Raw genomic sequence first — 17,281 nt, forward strand, 5'->3', positions numbered from 1 at the left:
GGCGGAAAGGTTTGGGCTGGAAAACCAGAGGAGTTCAATGGCAGGGACGCAGCTGAGTGTGGGAGCAGGGTGGTTGGGTTTGAGAGCAGGCTGAGATGCCAGCATTGCATGCTGAGGTGCTTGCAGGCTTTGCACAGGTTCCATGTGGCTTCTGCCATGCAGCTCCATGAAGGCACTTTGCAGCTAGCGGTTTCCCTTGCTAAGCACCTGCGGCTGCTTTGTCAAGTCCTCTTGTTATCAATTTGTTAATAAGTTAAGATTGATTGACTTTATTTGATTGATTAATTGATTTTATAAAATCATTTTATAAAATTGAAAAATAGAAGGATAAGAAATATTTTTAATGAAACTTATAGCTGCACAGTAAAAGTTGTTATGAGATCTTCTGTACGTCCTGTACCAAGGCTAGAAGAAGGGGCTGGAACCATTGTTAAAACTTAGGTAATAACTCTAGGGTTGAAAGGTTCCTTTGTACTTAACCAGTCTTCTGTACGCAGAGGTGTATTGAAATGTCAGAATATGAGATGAATGGGAACTGGGGAGAGTCGACTGGAACAGCTTGTAGGTGCCTGCCAAGAAACTGTGAACTTTAGTAAAAGGTAATTCCGGCAGGGGAGATCGCGACCACTGACTCATATACCACCTACCCAAATCGTACCCCAGACCCATTTCTAGACCTTTCTAAGCTTTACTGCGCAGAAGCGGATATAGGAGGAGAGTATGGTAATGATCTATGGGAAATGTTAGGATTATGCATGAATATTTAATGAATATGTATGAATAAGTTCTCTATATGGAATCTGATTTTGGGACCTGGTGTGCGTTGATCGTGAGAGGACTCGCTCACGCACCCGGCCGTTAATAAAGAAATGTCTGCTTATCTACATCACATTGGTGTCGATAAGTTCTTCATTCCGGGATTTCGGTAACACTCTGAGTGTGAAGCCTGGCTCCAGCTGTGCTGCTTGCCTGCAGCAGGCAGGAGTCACTTCTGTGCCGAGCCGGGGAGGCTCTGGCATTGCTTCTGAGGTGGGGGAGCGGTGGGCAGGAGCACGTGGTGGCAGCCCTGTGAGTGCATCTGAGGCCAAGCATGAGAGCCCTGATGGGTCTCACCTTGACGTCTGTCTTGGAGTTCTGCCTTCTGAGGCAGGAAGCATCACCCAGCGTCCGGTTCCCTTTCTTTAGAGCGCGTCTGTCTTGGAGCCTGGAGCGCACCGGGGTGTCATATCTGAGCTCTGCAGTTCCTGCTCAGGTTTGTGTCTGGACAACATGTGGGACACGTGTTGCAGTGAGCTGCCACAAGCTAGCTGGCTGGAGAGCCAGCTTTTATCTTCCCTGACCGGACTGTAAAGCTCCAGATAATGTATGCTGGTTTTCCAGCGGAGGGTTCCTGGTTCCCTGCCGAGCAGATGTGCTGATTTGGTTTGCTTGTGGCCGTGAGTCTCATGGGAAGCGTTTGTTTATGCCGTATGCTGCGCTGAAAATGCGTGAAGCTCCCTGGCAGCCGAGATGGCCTTGTAAGTTGGATGCCCTCGGCTGGCGTGTGTGTAGATGTGTGCACGGTTAATTGGAACAAGCTCATAGGTGGCTACTCACCAGGTGCAACAACAGAGGACACCCCAAAGGCATTGTTGGAGCTGTGGCAAGACGGTGATTTGCCTGTTCTCTTTTGCGTTGATATGCTTGGGGTCCTCCCCAGGCAAGCAAAATAGGAATTAAGTTCTTGCTTTGTAAGTCAGCGTGGAGGTTTTTCTGTACTCCTTAAAGAAATGAGTAGCTTGTCTGCAGTGTCTGGATGAATTTACCTGAAGCTGGGATCTGTGAGTTTTTGCTTAATTTCGGGATGTCAAAAAGTGTTAGGGTAGTGCTGGGTCTTTCAAGTCCCATAAAATAAGAAGTGGGCAAATCCATCCGTCCCTTGGTCCAGTTAGCCAGGAAGGGAGGGGAAATGATTTCTAGCCCAAAGTAGTGCTTAGTAAGTGCTGTACAGACCTCTCTTTGATTTTTGTCGGTGCTTGAGACCCACTTTCTGGGGGTGTTTTCTCCTCTTTCCCTTTCTTGCACCCACACTTTTTGAGATGCAGATGGAGAGGTCATCAGCAGGCTGGTGGTAGAAAAAGACCGGCCCATGGACCTGTTGACCCATGCAGCCTGCAGGATGAGGATGCTGGAGAAGAGCTGCCATGAGGATAGCCTATAAGTGGCCCTGCTTTCACATACGTTGCGTTTCTATTTGAGCTAATTGCTCATGCAGCTTGAATGGTTTCATGCTTTTCTTTCTGCTGTTACAGCTTCAAACGCCTGTAGGGAGCCTTGAGTTTGGGTGTTAATAAGTGAAAAAAGGGGCCCTTGTTCTCCATGGAGAAAGGTTCTTGGTCACTGTGGCAATTTCATGCCTGGAGGGAGTCCTATTTGCTGGATCATTTTTGCAACTTAACCAAATTAGCTTTGAGAAACCATAGTTGATAATCAGAGTACTGAGCTCTGTGCTCCATTAGTTAAAACCATCACCAACCTCCTTGCACAAAGGGTGGGCATTTGGTTTGCAAAGTAGGAGAGCCGTCTGATTTTCATGCTCGGGGCAGCAGCGATCCCCGGCTTTAAGGTTGTTCCTAATAATCTGAGCGCTTAGTAGGGTCAGGCGCAGAGTCGCATTGGGTCAGCTGCTTTTGCAAAATGAAGCAGTGAAGTGACATTTCCCTTTTGTTCCCACTGAAAAACTTTTGAAGAGTAATAAAGGACAGTTTGGGTATTAATCGAGATTTGGATAAAAATTCCAGTAAATAGTTCCAAAACAGATGGAAGTTGGGGGGAGAAGGTGAGAAATGCCAGCAGGCTCTGATGTGTGCGTGTGGCTTGTGAAAGGCTGTTTTGGCTCAGGGAATGTTTGTTGTGGGGTTTTACTTCTATCAATCTTCACTCTTCTGCTTCAACATGGTCTAATGATGAGACAGGGTGGGGAGGCCGCCTGCTGTCCAGTTATGAAGGATGCTACAGCCTGGAGACACAGCTGTCTCCTTTGGGTCTGCCATGAAGGGGATTCTGGATTTTCAAAGTCCTGTTGTTGTTCCTTGCAGGTCAACTGAGGCATGGCCACTGGAAAGCCCTGCTCGTTCACAGGGTCCTCCAGGATGGCTGGTGGATTCCCGAGGCAAGTGGTAGTGCCTCGTAATCTGAAGCTAGCCAGAGGGACAGAGAAGCCTGCAACTGTAAGTACCTGCTGCGGCCAGGTAGGAGCTGTGTAAGGCTGGAAACTGCCCCCGCGTCCTTCCTCTACCTGCCCCTCCTGTTGTCTGGCCGCACTGTGAAGCTGGACACCACCTCCCCGTCTCTCTGCTGCCATGCTTCTGTCGGAGGTGGCGATCATGGTGCAGTAGGGGATGGACTGTGTGCTGCTTCAGGGCAAGCCCAGAGTCTGTCTGGATGTGCCACCGGAGCCAATTTAAATGGACGTACCGGGCATTGCACCGGAATAGCTGAAGCGTGAGCGTGTGCTTCGTTCTGTCCCCTTTGTGTGGGCAGCAATGTTTTGTCACGTCGGGATGCTTGCCAGCGCTGCTCTGACCATACCTGCCCTCCAGGTAGCTGGGCATGTGGTGGGCTGCTCGAACTCTGCCCAAAGGCTTTGAGAGGCATGGCTGGTCCCAGATGGAACAGGTTCCAGACCAGTTGTTCTGTCCCGTATCCCGTGTAGAGCACAGACCCAGCGCTGCAGGCAGCAGCGGAGTCAGGGCAATTCCTCCTTCCCATCCTCAGACGTCCTTTGCTGACCAGAGCTCACCTGGCTGAAGGCGACCTGGCGCTAAGGCTCTGTCGAGGAGATCTCTCTGCATACTTCTGTGGAGGGGTCTCGGAGGCCAGAACAGAGAAAACAAGTGCTAATTCAAAAGAGATAACTAAAACTTGGAGCCATTCCTCTCCACCTCGGTCTTGGCACAACACTGCTTCTCTGCTTTCCTCTGACTCACCCAGCAGTGACGTCTCCATGCGTGTGGTGGTTGTAAGCGTTGTGCAAGGATGGAGTTAGGGGGTTGCTGGTAACTCCTCCCGACCTTCTTCAAAGGTCACTGGCTCAATCCAGCAAATCTGAAGAGGAAACAAATGCCCGAAGAGCCAAATCCCCCAACATGTCACATCAAATCACAAAGGAGAAGCTAATGGGACAGAGCCACTTGGTTGGAGCATGTGTATTCCGCTCTCTGTCATTAATTTACTGATGTTAAATATTTCAGCGGGTAATTATGGGGCTTCCAGGACTATCCTAGTGGCTGTGATCACAAATTATTGATCAGTGGCTCTTGAACAAGAAAAGCCTTTCTGAATGAAGGCAGTTCTGTAGCTCTTGCTGGTGTTTTGCATTTCAGCTGACTCCCTCTGCCTTCCTGAAGGAGATGACTCTTAGCACCAAGCAGAGGCTGGCCAGCACTCGGGACATGCGGCGGCCCCAGATTACCCAGCTTCTCGACGTGAGCGAAGCCTCCCGTCAAAAGGTAGCCTTTTCTTGCCCTTTTCCTTGCTGTTTGACGTGACATTTGAAGTGGGCCTATGCTTGTGACAGGCTTGCCTCCAGCTTATCTAAATACTTTGGTGACTAAGTCCTGTTGTCGTTTCAAACTGCTGCTGGTGGTGGTGGAGTTCCTTCTGCTGGGGGAAAGGTGAAACGTTTTCCCCCAGTGAGCTGTTGAAGTCCTGGCCTGCACTAAGCCCATATAAAGCACCTCTGCTGAAGTTGGTGGCTTTTGCTGGAGACGAGCTTCTGTGGCTAAAGCATGATACTGGAGGAAGGCTGGGGCGGGACACAAGGATGCAAGCTTGCAATTTCCCACCCTCCTGCTGAAATAGGCAGCCCTTGGTTTGGTGTAGTCTCTGTCAAACGCTTGGGGTCGTCGGATGCCCTCAGTGGTGGCTGCATTGGCCTTTGGGGGCTGAGGGCCTACGGTAACTACTCAAGGTGTAGCTCAAGCAATTGCATGAATGCTTTGGGTTGGAACGACGAGTGGGACCCTTACGGGGTGTTAGATTTTGCAGGCTGCCAGGCACACAGGGGAATGGTGCTGGGCAGAGGGGAGCGGGTGTGCTTTATCTGGATCAGTGTTTGCTTACACGTATGTTGAAAGCTGCTCTTCTTACACATCTGCTTAGTGTAACGCACGTTCCAAAGGGGTAGATGACTGAGGTAGGCTGCTGAGTGGAAAAGTGCCAGCAAGAGACCTGTAACAAATTGGTTGGGGATTGCCCTAGACAGCGTGTGAGGTTGGGAACGCCTCGGACGAGCACGCACAGAACTGGCCGGGTGCTGTGGCTCCTGGCTTCAGCACGACCCTGACTGCTGTGCAGAAGCAGGAGATGTGCCTGTGTCTTGTGAGTGCGAAGAGTTCAGCTGGAAGGGGGGAGACAAAGCAGGGAGGGATTTTCTCCAAGTAATGCCTCTGCGCTGTAAGCGTTTGCTGTTTCTGTGTGTCATCAGGCACGCTTCGGTGGTGGTACTAACTGACATGGCAATAATGGACTGCAATGAAGCATCCGTTGAGAGCTCATGGGAAAAGGAGATGCCAAGTCCAGCCTTACTCAAGTTGCGCAGTAGTGCTGGGGAAGGAGCTGAACCTTATCACCTCATCTGTTGCTTTCTTAACGGCGGTGTTCCTTTTTGGCCTGTCTTCTCTTCCTCATGGTTTCTAGGCTGTGTATCAAAAAAGAGATTTGAGGATGGGTTGGACTTGGTCACTGTCTCAGGGTAAAGATAATCCCCAGACTGTTTCCCATGGAGTCTCCTGTAAATTCTTGGCTTTCACTTGCTGCACGAGTGCTTACGGCTCTCGCAGTAAGTGCTCTGGAGCTGTGTGACTGTTAGCCCAGCGCTCTGCCGGAGGTAAGCGCTGCCTTGCCTTTTGGAGCAGGAAACCTGGAGAAACGGCCAGCAAAAGAGCTGCTCGCTTGAGCCTGCTCGGTGTGGCCCAGAAACTTTTGATCTGCTCAGAGCACAGGTGGGTGAGCTGCCGTTCCCCTGGCGTGAGCTGGGCAGGCGTACTCAGCGGGAGACTGTACTTCACTGGGGACCGATGTAGTATTCTCTGATTGATGAATCTTTCTCCCAGCGGCTGAAACTCTGTTTTGCATCTGCAGTTCTCGGCACCTTCCCCGAAACAGCACTTGTTCCAGCCTTTCCCGTCAGAGGTGGTATTCCAGAGCTACGTCCCCTACGAGGTGTATGAAGTGCCACTGATTCTGAGGAACGAGGACAAGGTAGGTGCTGGGATGTGGAAGTTTAACCCTGTGCTGGAACTGGAGAGCAGTGTTGTCCGCGCGGTGCACAGCACAGCCAGTCACCTGCTGCAGCACAGCGCATCCAGAGTAAAAGGTCTCGCCACCTTTATTTTGCGAGATGGTGGAAATCTTGCCATGCTGAGGTTTCTTGCCCTGGTTTTGGCTGTGTGTTGGTAGTACCTCGCTGAAAGGAGCTTTTCTAGTCAGCACCTTTCCCCGTGGAAGCCCTGCACGGATGGGAATGTTGAGGGCTGTACAGTTCTTCCCTGCCCTCGTGCTTTCCCTCGAGTGTGCACCGCGTCCTGGTGGCTCCGTGGTTAATCTCAGTTTCCACAGGGCACCTCTGCCTCTGGGTGAGCTGCACAGAGAGCTGAACGGGCTGTCAGAGCTCGGGGTGGGGTCTTCTCCACTTTATGCTGGAGTAAGTTATAATTAGTGGTAACAGCGCTTCAGGAAAGGTGTTTTGAAACAGCAGTGGAAACAGACTGATGTAGCAGAAGCAGTGGGAGGCCTTTAGGTGCCGCTTCAGGCTCCTGCTAAGCTTAATTGGGTTCTGCTCAGGTTTTTCTGAGGCAACGTGATGCTCTGTTTTCCCTTTGGAGAGCCACAGCACGTTCAGAGTCAAGTGCCCTCGGAGGTCTCCACCTTTGCTTGAAAAACCTGATCATTTTGAGATTTCCCAAGAAAGTTGCAAATGGAAAAGTTGGAAAATGTCAGCAGTTTTGTTCCACTGTAAAGAGGGAAGTTGAGACCTTTTGAATTTCAGTTGGGGAAATATTTGCTGGAATGAGGCATGTGCCAAGAGCAAGCTGGTGGGAAAAGGCAGAGGGAGGAAAGGAGCTGAGCTCGGTGTTCTCTCCCTGCACACTTTCCTACACGCAAGGGTTTCTCTTGATCTGTAGCAGTAAGTGCACTGGCAGCAGAGAAAGGTCAGGAAGAGAGGTGTAATTAAGGGTACTCTTCTGTAATGAAGAATAAGAGGTATGCGTGAGGGGAGGGTGGGATGGGAAGATGGAAGTGTGCGCAAGAGCCGGTGAATTCCCCCCAGATTTCCAGATTTACCTGCTGGGGGGGACAAACAGGTGGACAACAAAAAAAAGCTGCCAAGTTGTATTGCGGGTGGAAGGACAGCGGGAGAAGTCCAAGAATCTCCTGAGAGAACAGGTTTTGACAGGGATGTGGGCGAAAAGGGAAGACCCTTTGGCTAGGAAGGATGCGTGTGTGGTCCCTCAGTTATTCCTGGAGAGTACTGCACCATTCCTGGTCTGGCATTTAACTTGGGAACGTGGATAAGATGTGGCATGGGTGCCTGCACCCAGGGAATGCCACTGGTGTGGTCTGCACTGGGTTTTGGGCACCCCTTGCTGTAGGTATCTTCTTCCCCAATTAAAATGTGCCTCAGTTTCTCTCTTCCTACTCTCTGCTTCGTTCCCACTGAGTCTTTTGGCTTCAGCTGCTCCATTATCCATGCAGCACTTCAAAATGGTTATCTTTGCCAAGTACCAGCCAACAGGCAAACAGTTGATTTGCTCTGTTCATGCTTCCTCGGGTGGAAAAGAACATCTGCATAACATTTCTGCCCTTCCCAGTAAGGAATAATAAACTTGTCCAGCTGCGCCTTGGGATTTACGTGCCCTGTAAAGGGGGAGGCAATGGGTGAATGTGGGTTTTTTTCCAAACCGAACTAGTTTTGAAGCCGGTAAGACCTCAACCATTGGAGAGCGTGGGTGTAAAAGTAAGATCAGCTCTAAGGAAAATCCTTGGTATGTTCTAAATACAGAAAGGTAGAGATGATAATCCTGAGACAGTGTTCTATTCTAATTTTGTTGGCTTTTGGTGATGTCCTGCAGAAGAGCAGAGCAGTGTTGTGCTCTGTCTCAGAGTTTTCGCGCTGGTTTCCCAGATTCTTCTGAATCTTATACTGCACGGCAGCCTGAAGTTGTTTGCCCCCTAAAAATCCAGCTGACAGCAAAATATATTCCAAATAGAGGCTCTGTAATCGTGCAACTACAGAAGTGCTTCGCTATATACTTACTGCTCTTACCTGTGTTGTACAATTGCTTTTCTGTCTTCAGGCTGTTCCTCAGCACCCTCAGGTGTTCCGGGTGGCTTTTGTTGAAGGTCTTAGCCACACGTGCTCCTCTCCTAAGGGACTTGGTGACCAAACTGCTTGTGTGCACTGTGAAACTGGCTCCTGGAACCCGCTGCCCCAGGACCCTGCTGGGTTCCAAGGGCGTTTGGAGAGTTCAGGACTGCCTTGGCCACGGGTTACCAGGCTCGGGTGGGTGGTGCAGAACGAGCCTCCATTTTTTCCAAGCCTCCTGTGGGTTTGTTGTTTGTCAGTGAAGCTGCCCGTCAGTCCAAATCACCTGCTTTAGACTTTGAGATTTGGTGCTCAGGCGTCGCTCTCAATGTGCTTGAGAAATGCCTGTGTGCTGTCTGTGTGCTGGTGGTGTCCCAGAGGGCAGAACCGTGCAGCAGGGTGCCTGCAGGGACTGCTAGGGGTGGGCAGGGGTCCCCGGGGATCTGGCTTGCCTGCGCTGGCAGCTGCCTGGCTACGGTCACAGGCAGCAGGAGCCTCCAGAGAGCAGAGGTTGGCTTTTAAAACTGAGACTCCAGCGCCAGTCAGTGCCGGTCATGTATCTCGAGGCAGAAGATGCCTTTGGAGCCCATAGTTGATAGGCACAGCCTGGGGGGGGGGGTCGCCTGGCTTTCCATCACTTTGTCAAGTTGCTGGCTCTCATCCTCTGCATCAGCCTTTCCTTGTAGCGTATTGTGCTTCTCCCTTGCTTCTTTACAGCTCCCTGTGAATTTTCCTAGTCATCCTCAGTTTGTGGGGTTGTCTCTTTGTCTTCCCATGGTCCTCCTTTTGCTCTTCAGGCCTGCTTTTATTCCCAGTGAGGCCACAGTATGTGTGGTCTCCTCCTCTTGCTGGTCTGCCCGCATGACTGTAGCACCGCAGCTTGAGTGCCCCGCTCAAACGCAGCACGTTAAAGTGCATTTCTTCCTTCCCCCAGGATTAACACGTACTGTTTGGCCTTCAGATAACACAGTCCCCTTCTAGGGGCATGACTGCCTGGATGTGTATGGGCAGAAGCCGGCAGGTTCTTTGGGCTTGTTGAATACACGGGTGGCTTGATTCAGATATTATACCTCCGTGCTGCTGGTGTCTTCCCTGCTTGGCCCTTCCTTCATTGCCCTGCTGCCTCTGGCCGTGAGCTGTTTTGCCCAGGCAGAAGGGATTAATGTTGACTCTTGTGTATTATGTGCACGTACCTCCAGAGCTAAAAGTGCTTTGGAAAGGTGGTTAAGGAAGGCTGTCGGCAGGTCTCTTCTCCTCCTGTTTCCACGAGCTGCAAAATCATACTTTCTTACCTTTTCTGCAGGTTCCTCAGCTGCTGAAGGTCACCTTGGAGAGGTCACCTTATTTCAAGTTGATCAGCCACCATGCCGTGTGCCGCAAAGTACCGCCTGGCATGCTTGTGACTTTCCACATCGTTTTCACCCCCAATGAGAACAAGGTGAGACTGGAGGTCCCAAGAGACAGGTGCCTTCAGCGGGAGGCGAAGCTGCGGGGCTGGGTTCAGAACAGGGCGTCTGCTGTGGGTTTTGCGGCACTGCTAATATCTGTCCGTTGCTGTATGGTTATGGGTTTGCTCTGATAATTATAAATAACAAAAGCCTATTTAAAATTGACCTGTTGTTTGGAGGACGCAAAGTTGAGCCTGATCAGAGTGAGGACCACCACCTTTGAAAACTGGAGTCACTGGAATGTGTATCACGTTGGACACAGCAGTGAGACAGCGGAACGTTCTGTCTGAAGCCGGCACTTTCCTTGCGCACTGGTTATAACCCGTGCCGTGCTGCAAGGTTTGCTCTAGGCTGTGGTCAGGCAGCCTGGCTGGCAGCACCATGCGATGCCACCGCAGCAGGGACTGACGGGCTGTGCGTTCCCTCCCTGTGCTTTCCTGGGCATTTGCAGGGGAAGGTGCACGTGTGACAGTAGGAAAATGGCTGGGAGGGGTGTTGATGTTTAGCCATCCCACCTCTCCACTCAGTGTTAGGGGCTTAATTATTGATGGAAAAGACTAGAGGAGTGAATAGATGCAGAGAGCTTTCCTCTTTCCCATCTGGCAACCAGTTCCCTTCCTCACCCTGGGCTGGAGCGAAGGTGATGCTTTTTCATACCGTCTGTGTTCCAGCCTTGCCGCTGTGCTGCCCCTGAGGATACTTGCCTGCCTGTGCTCCAGCTGTGATTCTAGGGGAGAAGATGCGCTGTGCTCGTGGCGGGGAGCCAGCCTGGCACAGCCGCACTGAGCTCTAGATGTCTTTAATCAGCAGGGGGTCGGTGTGCTGCAGATGACAGAGACATCTGGAGCACACCCAGGCATTGAAGGGGCAGGTAGAATCTGCAGGCAGACACTTACCCCGGAGCCTTTGGGCAGTCACGCTGGTGTGGCTGTGCCTGCGTGCATGTGGCTGTGGCTGCTGTGTCAGCTGGCACCTATTCCCTGCCCCATGTGCCATGCTTTTGCTCGGAGGTTGGAGCATCGGTGCTGTGGCTCTGGCAAGCCTTGCACTGTGCCGTGATGTGAAGGGGTGACAGTGTGGTCTGGAGGCTTGTTAATGCAGAAGGGTTTAGCACATGGCATGGAAGGGAGGAAGCATCGCAGGGGAATACAGACAGGCTGATTCTTTGCACCAGCACTCTGCTGCCTCTTGGCAGGGTTCTTTGTGTGACTTTGTGGGTGATGCAAGGTGAGGGGGTCGCTCTGAGCCAGCTGGCGTTTCCGCACCAGGCCAGAGGCGCAGGATCCCTTTGGGCACAGCTGTTCTCTCATCTTGTGTTCGCTGCTTAGATTTAGTTTAATGCCCTGTCCTATCCTCAAACAGCGTGGCTGTAGCAAACTAAAGAGGAAATGCCCTGCGGTCCCTGGCTCCCTGAGCTTGTGAAATGATCTGTTGCTTTGGGGAGGGACTGAGAAATGGTTTTACGTCATTCGTATGGAAGGTAAAAATGATGTTGGCCTAGGGCAGTTCTCCATACTGCCCAAGTGACATAAGAGCATAATCTCACCGAGGTAGGCTTTGCAGAGGACGCTGTTTCCTTTAAAATGCGATTTATTAGTATGAATTAGCATTCATTTTGGGTGTGGAAGTAAATTGGTTCCCATGAAGGGCAAATTGCTGCTCTTCAACTAGAGAGAAGCAGCAGAGCAACAGATGAACATCACCCCAAATAGAAGTAGGGTGAGAGAACCCCCAGGAGCACTCATGTCCAGTACTTTGTCCCTTGTCTTGCCCTTGAACTGGTGAGCGTGTGGCATTAGGGAGCTGTGCCAGCAAGGTCCTCTGCACAGCTTCAGCGACACCACGGCGGTTTCTGCCGAACTGGGTTTTGTGCTCCTTGCAGGACATTGGGAGAGGGATGCGTGCTGCTCAGTGAGGAGCACATGGGGATTGTACAGCAGAACCAGAATTTTGTACAAACGGAATGTTTTGGCTCATACGTGATGGAGTGTGAATCAGCGAAGTGCCAGAGTGCTGTAGCTGAGCTAGAAATGCATCCACAGCGTGGTCAGGAGGCGCAGAGCACCTTGCAAAGCCCTTGGCCAAGAGGCAGGCTTTGGGAAATGGTTCTGTAAAGCCACCTGCGCTGGGCTTGCAGTTGCTTGCCTGCAGAGTATCTGTGTTAGTTGTGGAAGGCTCAGGAGTGCTGCCTTTGAACAACCCCTACATCCCTGATGCTGCACGATCCACAGGGACTGTGGGTAACCCAGTGAACTGGGGTCTGGGTCTTCCTGATTGGGAGTTGGTTTATATAATTCTCTTGCTTTGAATCTGTTCTTCCCTGGAGTAAGTCTGACTTCAGCGAAGTCACTCCTGATTGAAAGGAGTAAAATTGTGGCTAAGCCCTAAGTAATCGGGCCATGTGAGTTGTTAGTGGCTGAAATGCCACGTAGCCCTTTCTTGGAAAATGAGCAGTTTCCTACTGTCTCACAGTCATTTGGGAATGTGCCACGTGCTCGGACTGTCAGAAAATAAATAAACAGCTGACGTGTCTGTTGGTTTATTGGCACTTGTGTTATAAATGAACTGCTAATTTTTCTGCTGGGCAGCGTTTCCACTTAGTTACTCTTGCTGCTTCTGATTTGCACGTTTCTGTTTTGTGGCTCCAGTTGTACAGCGTGGGTGTTCTCGTGCCAGCCCACATTCCTGCGTGTCCTTGCATTATGGTCTGACAGTCTCTGCTGAACTGGGAACCATTGTGGCACTGACTGGCAGATTAACAACAGAGAGAAACACTTCCATTTGTGTGTCCTTCAGGCTTATTAATAGTTTATTGTAAAGGAAGAAGGAAGGAAGAAGCATATAAAACCAGCACAGCTTATTCTGTTTTGCCCTCTTGCTCTTTTCACTGTAGCCATACATTATTTTCCGGCAATGCCAGCTCAGTCTGTGAGGTTTGTGAAATTCATTACTGGTGCTCGGTGGAGACTGAATTAATGCACATTGATTAATATGAAATACGACAGGACAGCGAGTTACTGCATCGGTGAAATGAAGTCCTTTACAATTCAGCGCAGCCCTGTTAGATGCTTTGTAGCGCCCAGAAGCTATTCCAAGTATACTTTCCAGATGGCTCGTGTGGGGAGGAAAGGGGCAGAAGACCAAGGCAAATGGCCCGGTGCCAAACGAACCTGGAGCTAAGCGACTCATTTCAGAGTGCTGCGAACCGGCAGCTGAGGGGGGCAGGCGCAGGGGCACCCCCTTCTCCTGCGACTGGATCTTCATCCTCCGGTCCCTCCTCTCTTGTCATGGCCCTTATTTTCCAGCCTTTGATATCAGGGTTTCAGCGGGAGCTTTCCCTGCTTGGCTTGCCGTGTGACCTCATGCTACAAGGATCTTTTCTGTGCAAGTCGTCTGCTGCAAGGAATTCAGTGCAGGATTTAGGATGGGTTATGCAGGAAATCTGACATCCGAGTGTGGTGTTGTGGGCAGCTAAGGTTGATATCGCTGTGGCAGTATTACCGTTAGCCCCTGAGTTTGCAGAGAGCCTGAAACAACATCAGAGATGAGCAGCTGCTTCAGTTCCGGCGGGTGCCAGTTCAGATGCCAGTGGTGATACCTGGAAGGCCAGAGCTTGTAACTTCCTGCTTGTCACAGGGGTGTGAGAGAAGGGGAACCATCGTACAACTGTCTGTCATCCTTGCAATGGAGAGGGGAGTTGTATGAAGGATGAAGTCATGTTTTCATGAAAATCTGTAGCCTGAAGCTGTGTCTAAACACAACAGACTTTAGAGCATAGATGGGTTGCAGCCCCTCTGTCATCCAGGCATGTCTATTTAGAAACCTGGTCTTAAACAGTCTGCTAAGGGTTTGCAGTTGCGAAGCAGAACGAGATTTTGAACTGGTCTCAACAGTTGCCCAGGCTGTAAGCAAGCGTGTAGCAGAGGTAGTGTCCCGGTAGCACGAGGCAGTGCTGCAGGGGAGACTGCAACCCGTTCCCCCCCCAGGGGGGCAATTCAGCTTTCAAAAGCTTAAGGGACCATGGGTCCACAGCGACACAAGCAGCCAGCTTCTGCCTAGCACCCCTCTGCCTTGGCTTTCCCCCTGTTTGGGCTGACGCTGCATTCAGCCTGGTGCAAGGTCCCACTTTGGTGGGGTGGTAGAGCGTGGCTGAAGGGTCAGCCCGCTCTGAAGTGCTGAGTCAAGCCTTGCACGGGATGCCATGTCCCACGGTGTCCCTGGAGAGGGGGCTTGGAGCATAATGTGCATCTGCAGGAATGGCGAGAGGCAGCTTGCTCTCTCAAGGTTGTGGTTGTCTCTGTGAAACCAAACCCTTGCTGCTTTAGCCTTGCCCTCAGGTCCCTGGAGAAAGAATTCCCTTTCCTTGTTCGTTGCTGTGCAGGTGGTCCCAGTGCCCCTCACCAGCAAGGGAGCTGGGAAGGCTGCCAGTGCTTGCTTTTGGGGGGTATTTATTTCTTGGGCTCTTAATTGCATTGCTGTTGATCCATTTGCTCCTTAGCAATGACAACGACTTGACAATTACTTCCTTTTACTTCCCTCAAATACCTCCAATTGTTGAAGTTCCTTTTTTTTTTTTTTATCTCCCTGCTGATCTGTACTTGCATCCTCTTCTGTCTACCTGGCATCTGGAAGAGAGAGGTAAGTAAATATGGCATGCCAAGACTGACTAAGGCAGGTAGCTTTCAATTGGACTTGCCTTTGTTACAGTAGTGTGGCCGAAATAACAACAACAGCAAAAGCAAATGGCACTCTCCATTTGCTAATGCAGTTTCTGAGCATCTGAGCAGTCTGGGAGGTGAAGTACCCGGGAGATAATGGGTGCTTTAAAGTCATATGGGCTGCCCATAGCTTTTATTTTAGAGGGCTTGGGCTGCAAGATTGAGTACAAATTTGCTAATTCACAAAGACTTGCTGAAGATGAAACCCTTGCCTGCAATATGATGTTAAATCCTGCAGGTTGCTTGCTGCAGTTCCCTTGCTAGTATTTTACCTTCCAAATAGGAGAAGCAAAAGCCCTTGTGCAGTTTGTAGGGTGACTGTTTGAGATGTCTAGAAAAAGAGATCCTTCTTTATTCTTTGTGCCTTGGATGGGGCAGCATCTGTTTTGGCAACCTTAGCGGTGGGCGAGGTGCTGGGTGGTGGGTGAGGCGCTGGGTGTCAGCTGTTGTGTTGGAGCACTGGGTCCGTGTCTGTGCCTGGGCTGGCTGCCTTAGGGCCCTTCCAGGAGGGGATGGGAGCAGGAAATCCCAGCCGTGGAGGAATCCGGATCAGTTCTGCTGAAGGGAGTTTGCCGCTGTGTGCGGTTCCTAAATCAAAGCGCTTCCTGCTTCAACAATTACAAGAATATCAAATGAGTTAAAAGCACTGGGGCAAAAATCAGGGCAGCCAGTGACTGATGAGAAGCAGAGCTTTGATCAGCTCATCCATAAGAGCCTGCTGGGGGCAATGGCTCCTGGCCCTGGGGCAACAGTTTCCTCACTGATTTCAATGGGGGCAAGGTGGTACTTGCAGCGCAGCCAGCGGTGCCTGCCATCCATCTGGGGTCTGATCTGCTCATCCCTACAGTAAAATGCTTTTGGTAATTTGATTTGCCTTCCTGCTGCTAAACGCCAGGCAGCCGGGATGGGGGGGGATTGCCTGGCTCTGTTCTGCAGAAGGCAGTGGCTGGGAATGCACAGCCGGCTTTGCTCTGGTGGGGTGTCTGAGTGTCCCCCGTGTGCAGCTCCCGATGCCACCTGCCTGGGGTGGGTGTGCTAACCAGGCACCCCGTCACTTACTCCTCTAGAACAGACCTTACAGAGGGGTGTGATTAAGGCATCAGCCAGAACTGTCTCTGTGTCCCCTGGGGCTGGGGTGAGATGTAAAGGGAAACTGAGATTAGGCAGAGAAGAACTCTCTTGAATTGCAGTGCAGAGCTGGCGTAGGCTGCTGAGGGCAGGGGTGGAGTTGTTAGTGCTTTGAAGTACCTGTGAAACATCTGGAGGGACACTTTGGGTGCAGAGCTGAGCCGGTTCTGGTGTGGGGAGATGGGTCAGATGGCTTTTGAAGGGTGCGTGTCCCCAGCCTTGGCCCTGTAAGGCTGTGGGAGGGGGTGAGAAATACAGCTGTGCCCTACACTCGCCTGGCATCGCAGCAATTACCGTGTCCAGCTTGTGAAGCATTTCCCCAGCGACTGACCGTTGCTCACGTATGTGGTGAAGTCCTTTTGAAAGTGCACCTGAGCATCGCCTGCCAAGCTTCAACGAGGTCGCCGCGTTGCTGGCGTTGGAGTTAGTGCTGTGGCACAGCTGGGTTCTCAGTGGTGCTTCCAATAGTCTGCGGTGGCGATTGAAGCAGGTTCCATTAGTGCTGTGATCCCTTGCGTGAAGCGACTCTGTTTTGGTGCCTCGGAATCAAAGCATCAGGTAATTGTGGTGCTGCCAGCTTGCTGCGAAAGCGGGTGAATCAGTGGGCTTGTTTCTTCTTTGCAAGTTAACAACCCTGTGCAAGTCATGCTACTGGAATGAAAGGTCATGAAGGTAAAAGGTACTATTATTACGTTATTGAATGCTACTGCAACAGTCCTAGAAAACAGCAGGTTTTCTTCTGCCGTGGGAATGGTGCTAAAAGCATTGTGCTGAGATTGTTTCTTTCCCTGCAGGATTATTTCCACGAGCTCATCTGCATCACAGAAAGGGAGAAGTTTGTTGTGCCTATCCGAGCTATAGGTGCCCGAGCTATCCTGGACTTCCCCGACCAGGTGAACTTCTCAGCCTGTCCCGTCAAGTACAGCACCCAGAAAACGCTGCTGGTTCGCAACGTTGGTAACCGGGTGGCCCGCTACTGCATCAGCACTCAGAGGTAGGGAGCTCATCTCTTTTTGTGCAAAACACTGTGGTGTGATAATATAGTTGGGAAACAGCGACAAAAAGGAACCAGAGCATGTGAGCTGCCGTGCTGCTGCCGTGGCTGGAGATGGGCAGGGCACGTGGGTTTTGCTGTTGATTATAGTGTTTGAAGCATGGCGCAACCTCTGCTTAAACTCTGCAAGCTGCAGAGTGGAGTTTTATAGTGCAACGGTGTCTTCAGAGCACAGTCGTGCAAGGCTGATTCTGTTAGACTGAAAGAGCAATTGTAAGAAGGCAGCTGGACTGCCCTTGGGCTGTGGAAGATCCTGCGGGGCAGACGACAGCTCCAGGAGCTCAGTTCCTGCAGACCAAGGGCAGTGTTAAGAAATGGGCAAGCTCTGAGCTGGTGGAAGAGACATTTAAGAATTTATCAGCAGTTTGTCTAGAGTAGCGAGTGCAATCAGAGATGATAGATCAAAGCAATTGGTATTGAGACCCTGACAAAACCCCTGTGGGGTCCAGAACCTGGTTTTCCAGTAGGTTTGATCTGGTCCCTGGGATCCAATATTCTTCATTAGAATGAGCTCTTAAGCGGAGATGAGCTGGCAGCGGCTTCAAAGCTGCACTACAGCCCCAAAGAGGAATGCCTTACAGCGGGG

General features: G+C 51.1%; 1 protein-coding gene across 1 annotated transcript in view; it reads left to right on the forward strand.

Moving 5' to 3' along the window:
- Window positions 1-2,129: 2,129 nt before the first annotated feature.
- Window positions 2,130-17,281, forward strand: part of LOC308058135 (hydrocephalus-inducing protein homolog) — a 101,641-nt gene continuing 86,489 nt past the window's right edge. Inside the window, exons 1-5 of the mRNA XM_080412122.1 lie at window positions 2,130-3,209; window positions 4,365-4,490; window positions 6,124-6,243; window positions 9,651-9,785; window positions 16,436-16,635. Coding sequence (XP_080268248.1) covers window positions 3,090-3,209; window positions 4,365-4,490; window positions 6,124-6,243; window positions 9,651-9,785; window positions 16,436-16,635 — 701 coding nt within the window. The 5' untranslated portion in view covers window positions 2,130-3,089. The remainder of the gene's footprint in view (window positions 3,210-4,364; window positions 4,491-6,123; window positions 6,244-9,650; window positions 9,786-16,435; window positions 16,636-17,281) is intronic.

The sequence above is a fragment of the Falco punctatus genome, assembly GCF_963210335.1.
Source record: "Falco punctatus genome assembly, contig: scaffold_25, whole genome shotgun sequence".
NCBI lineage: Eukaryota > Metazoa > Chordata > Aves > Falconiformes > Falconidae > Falco > Falco punctatus.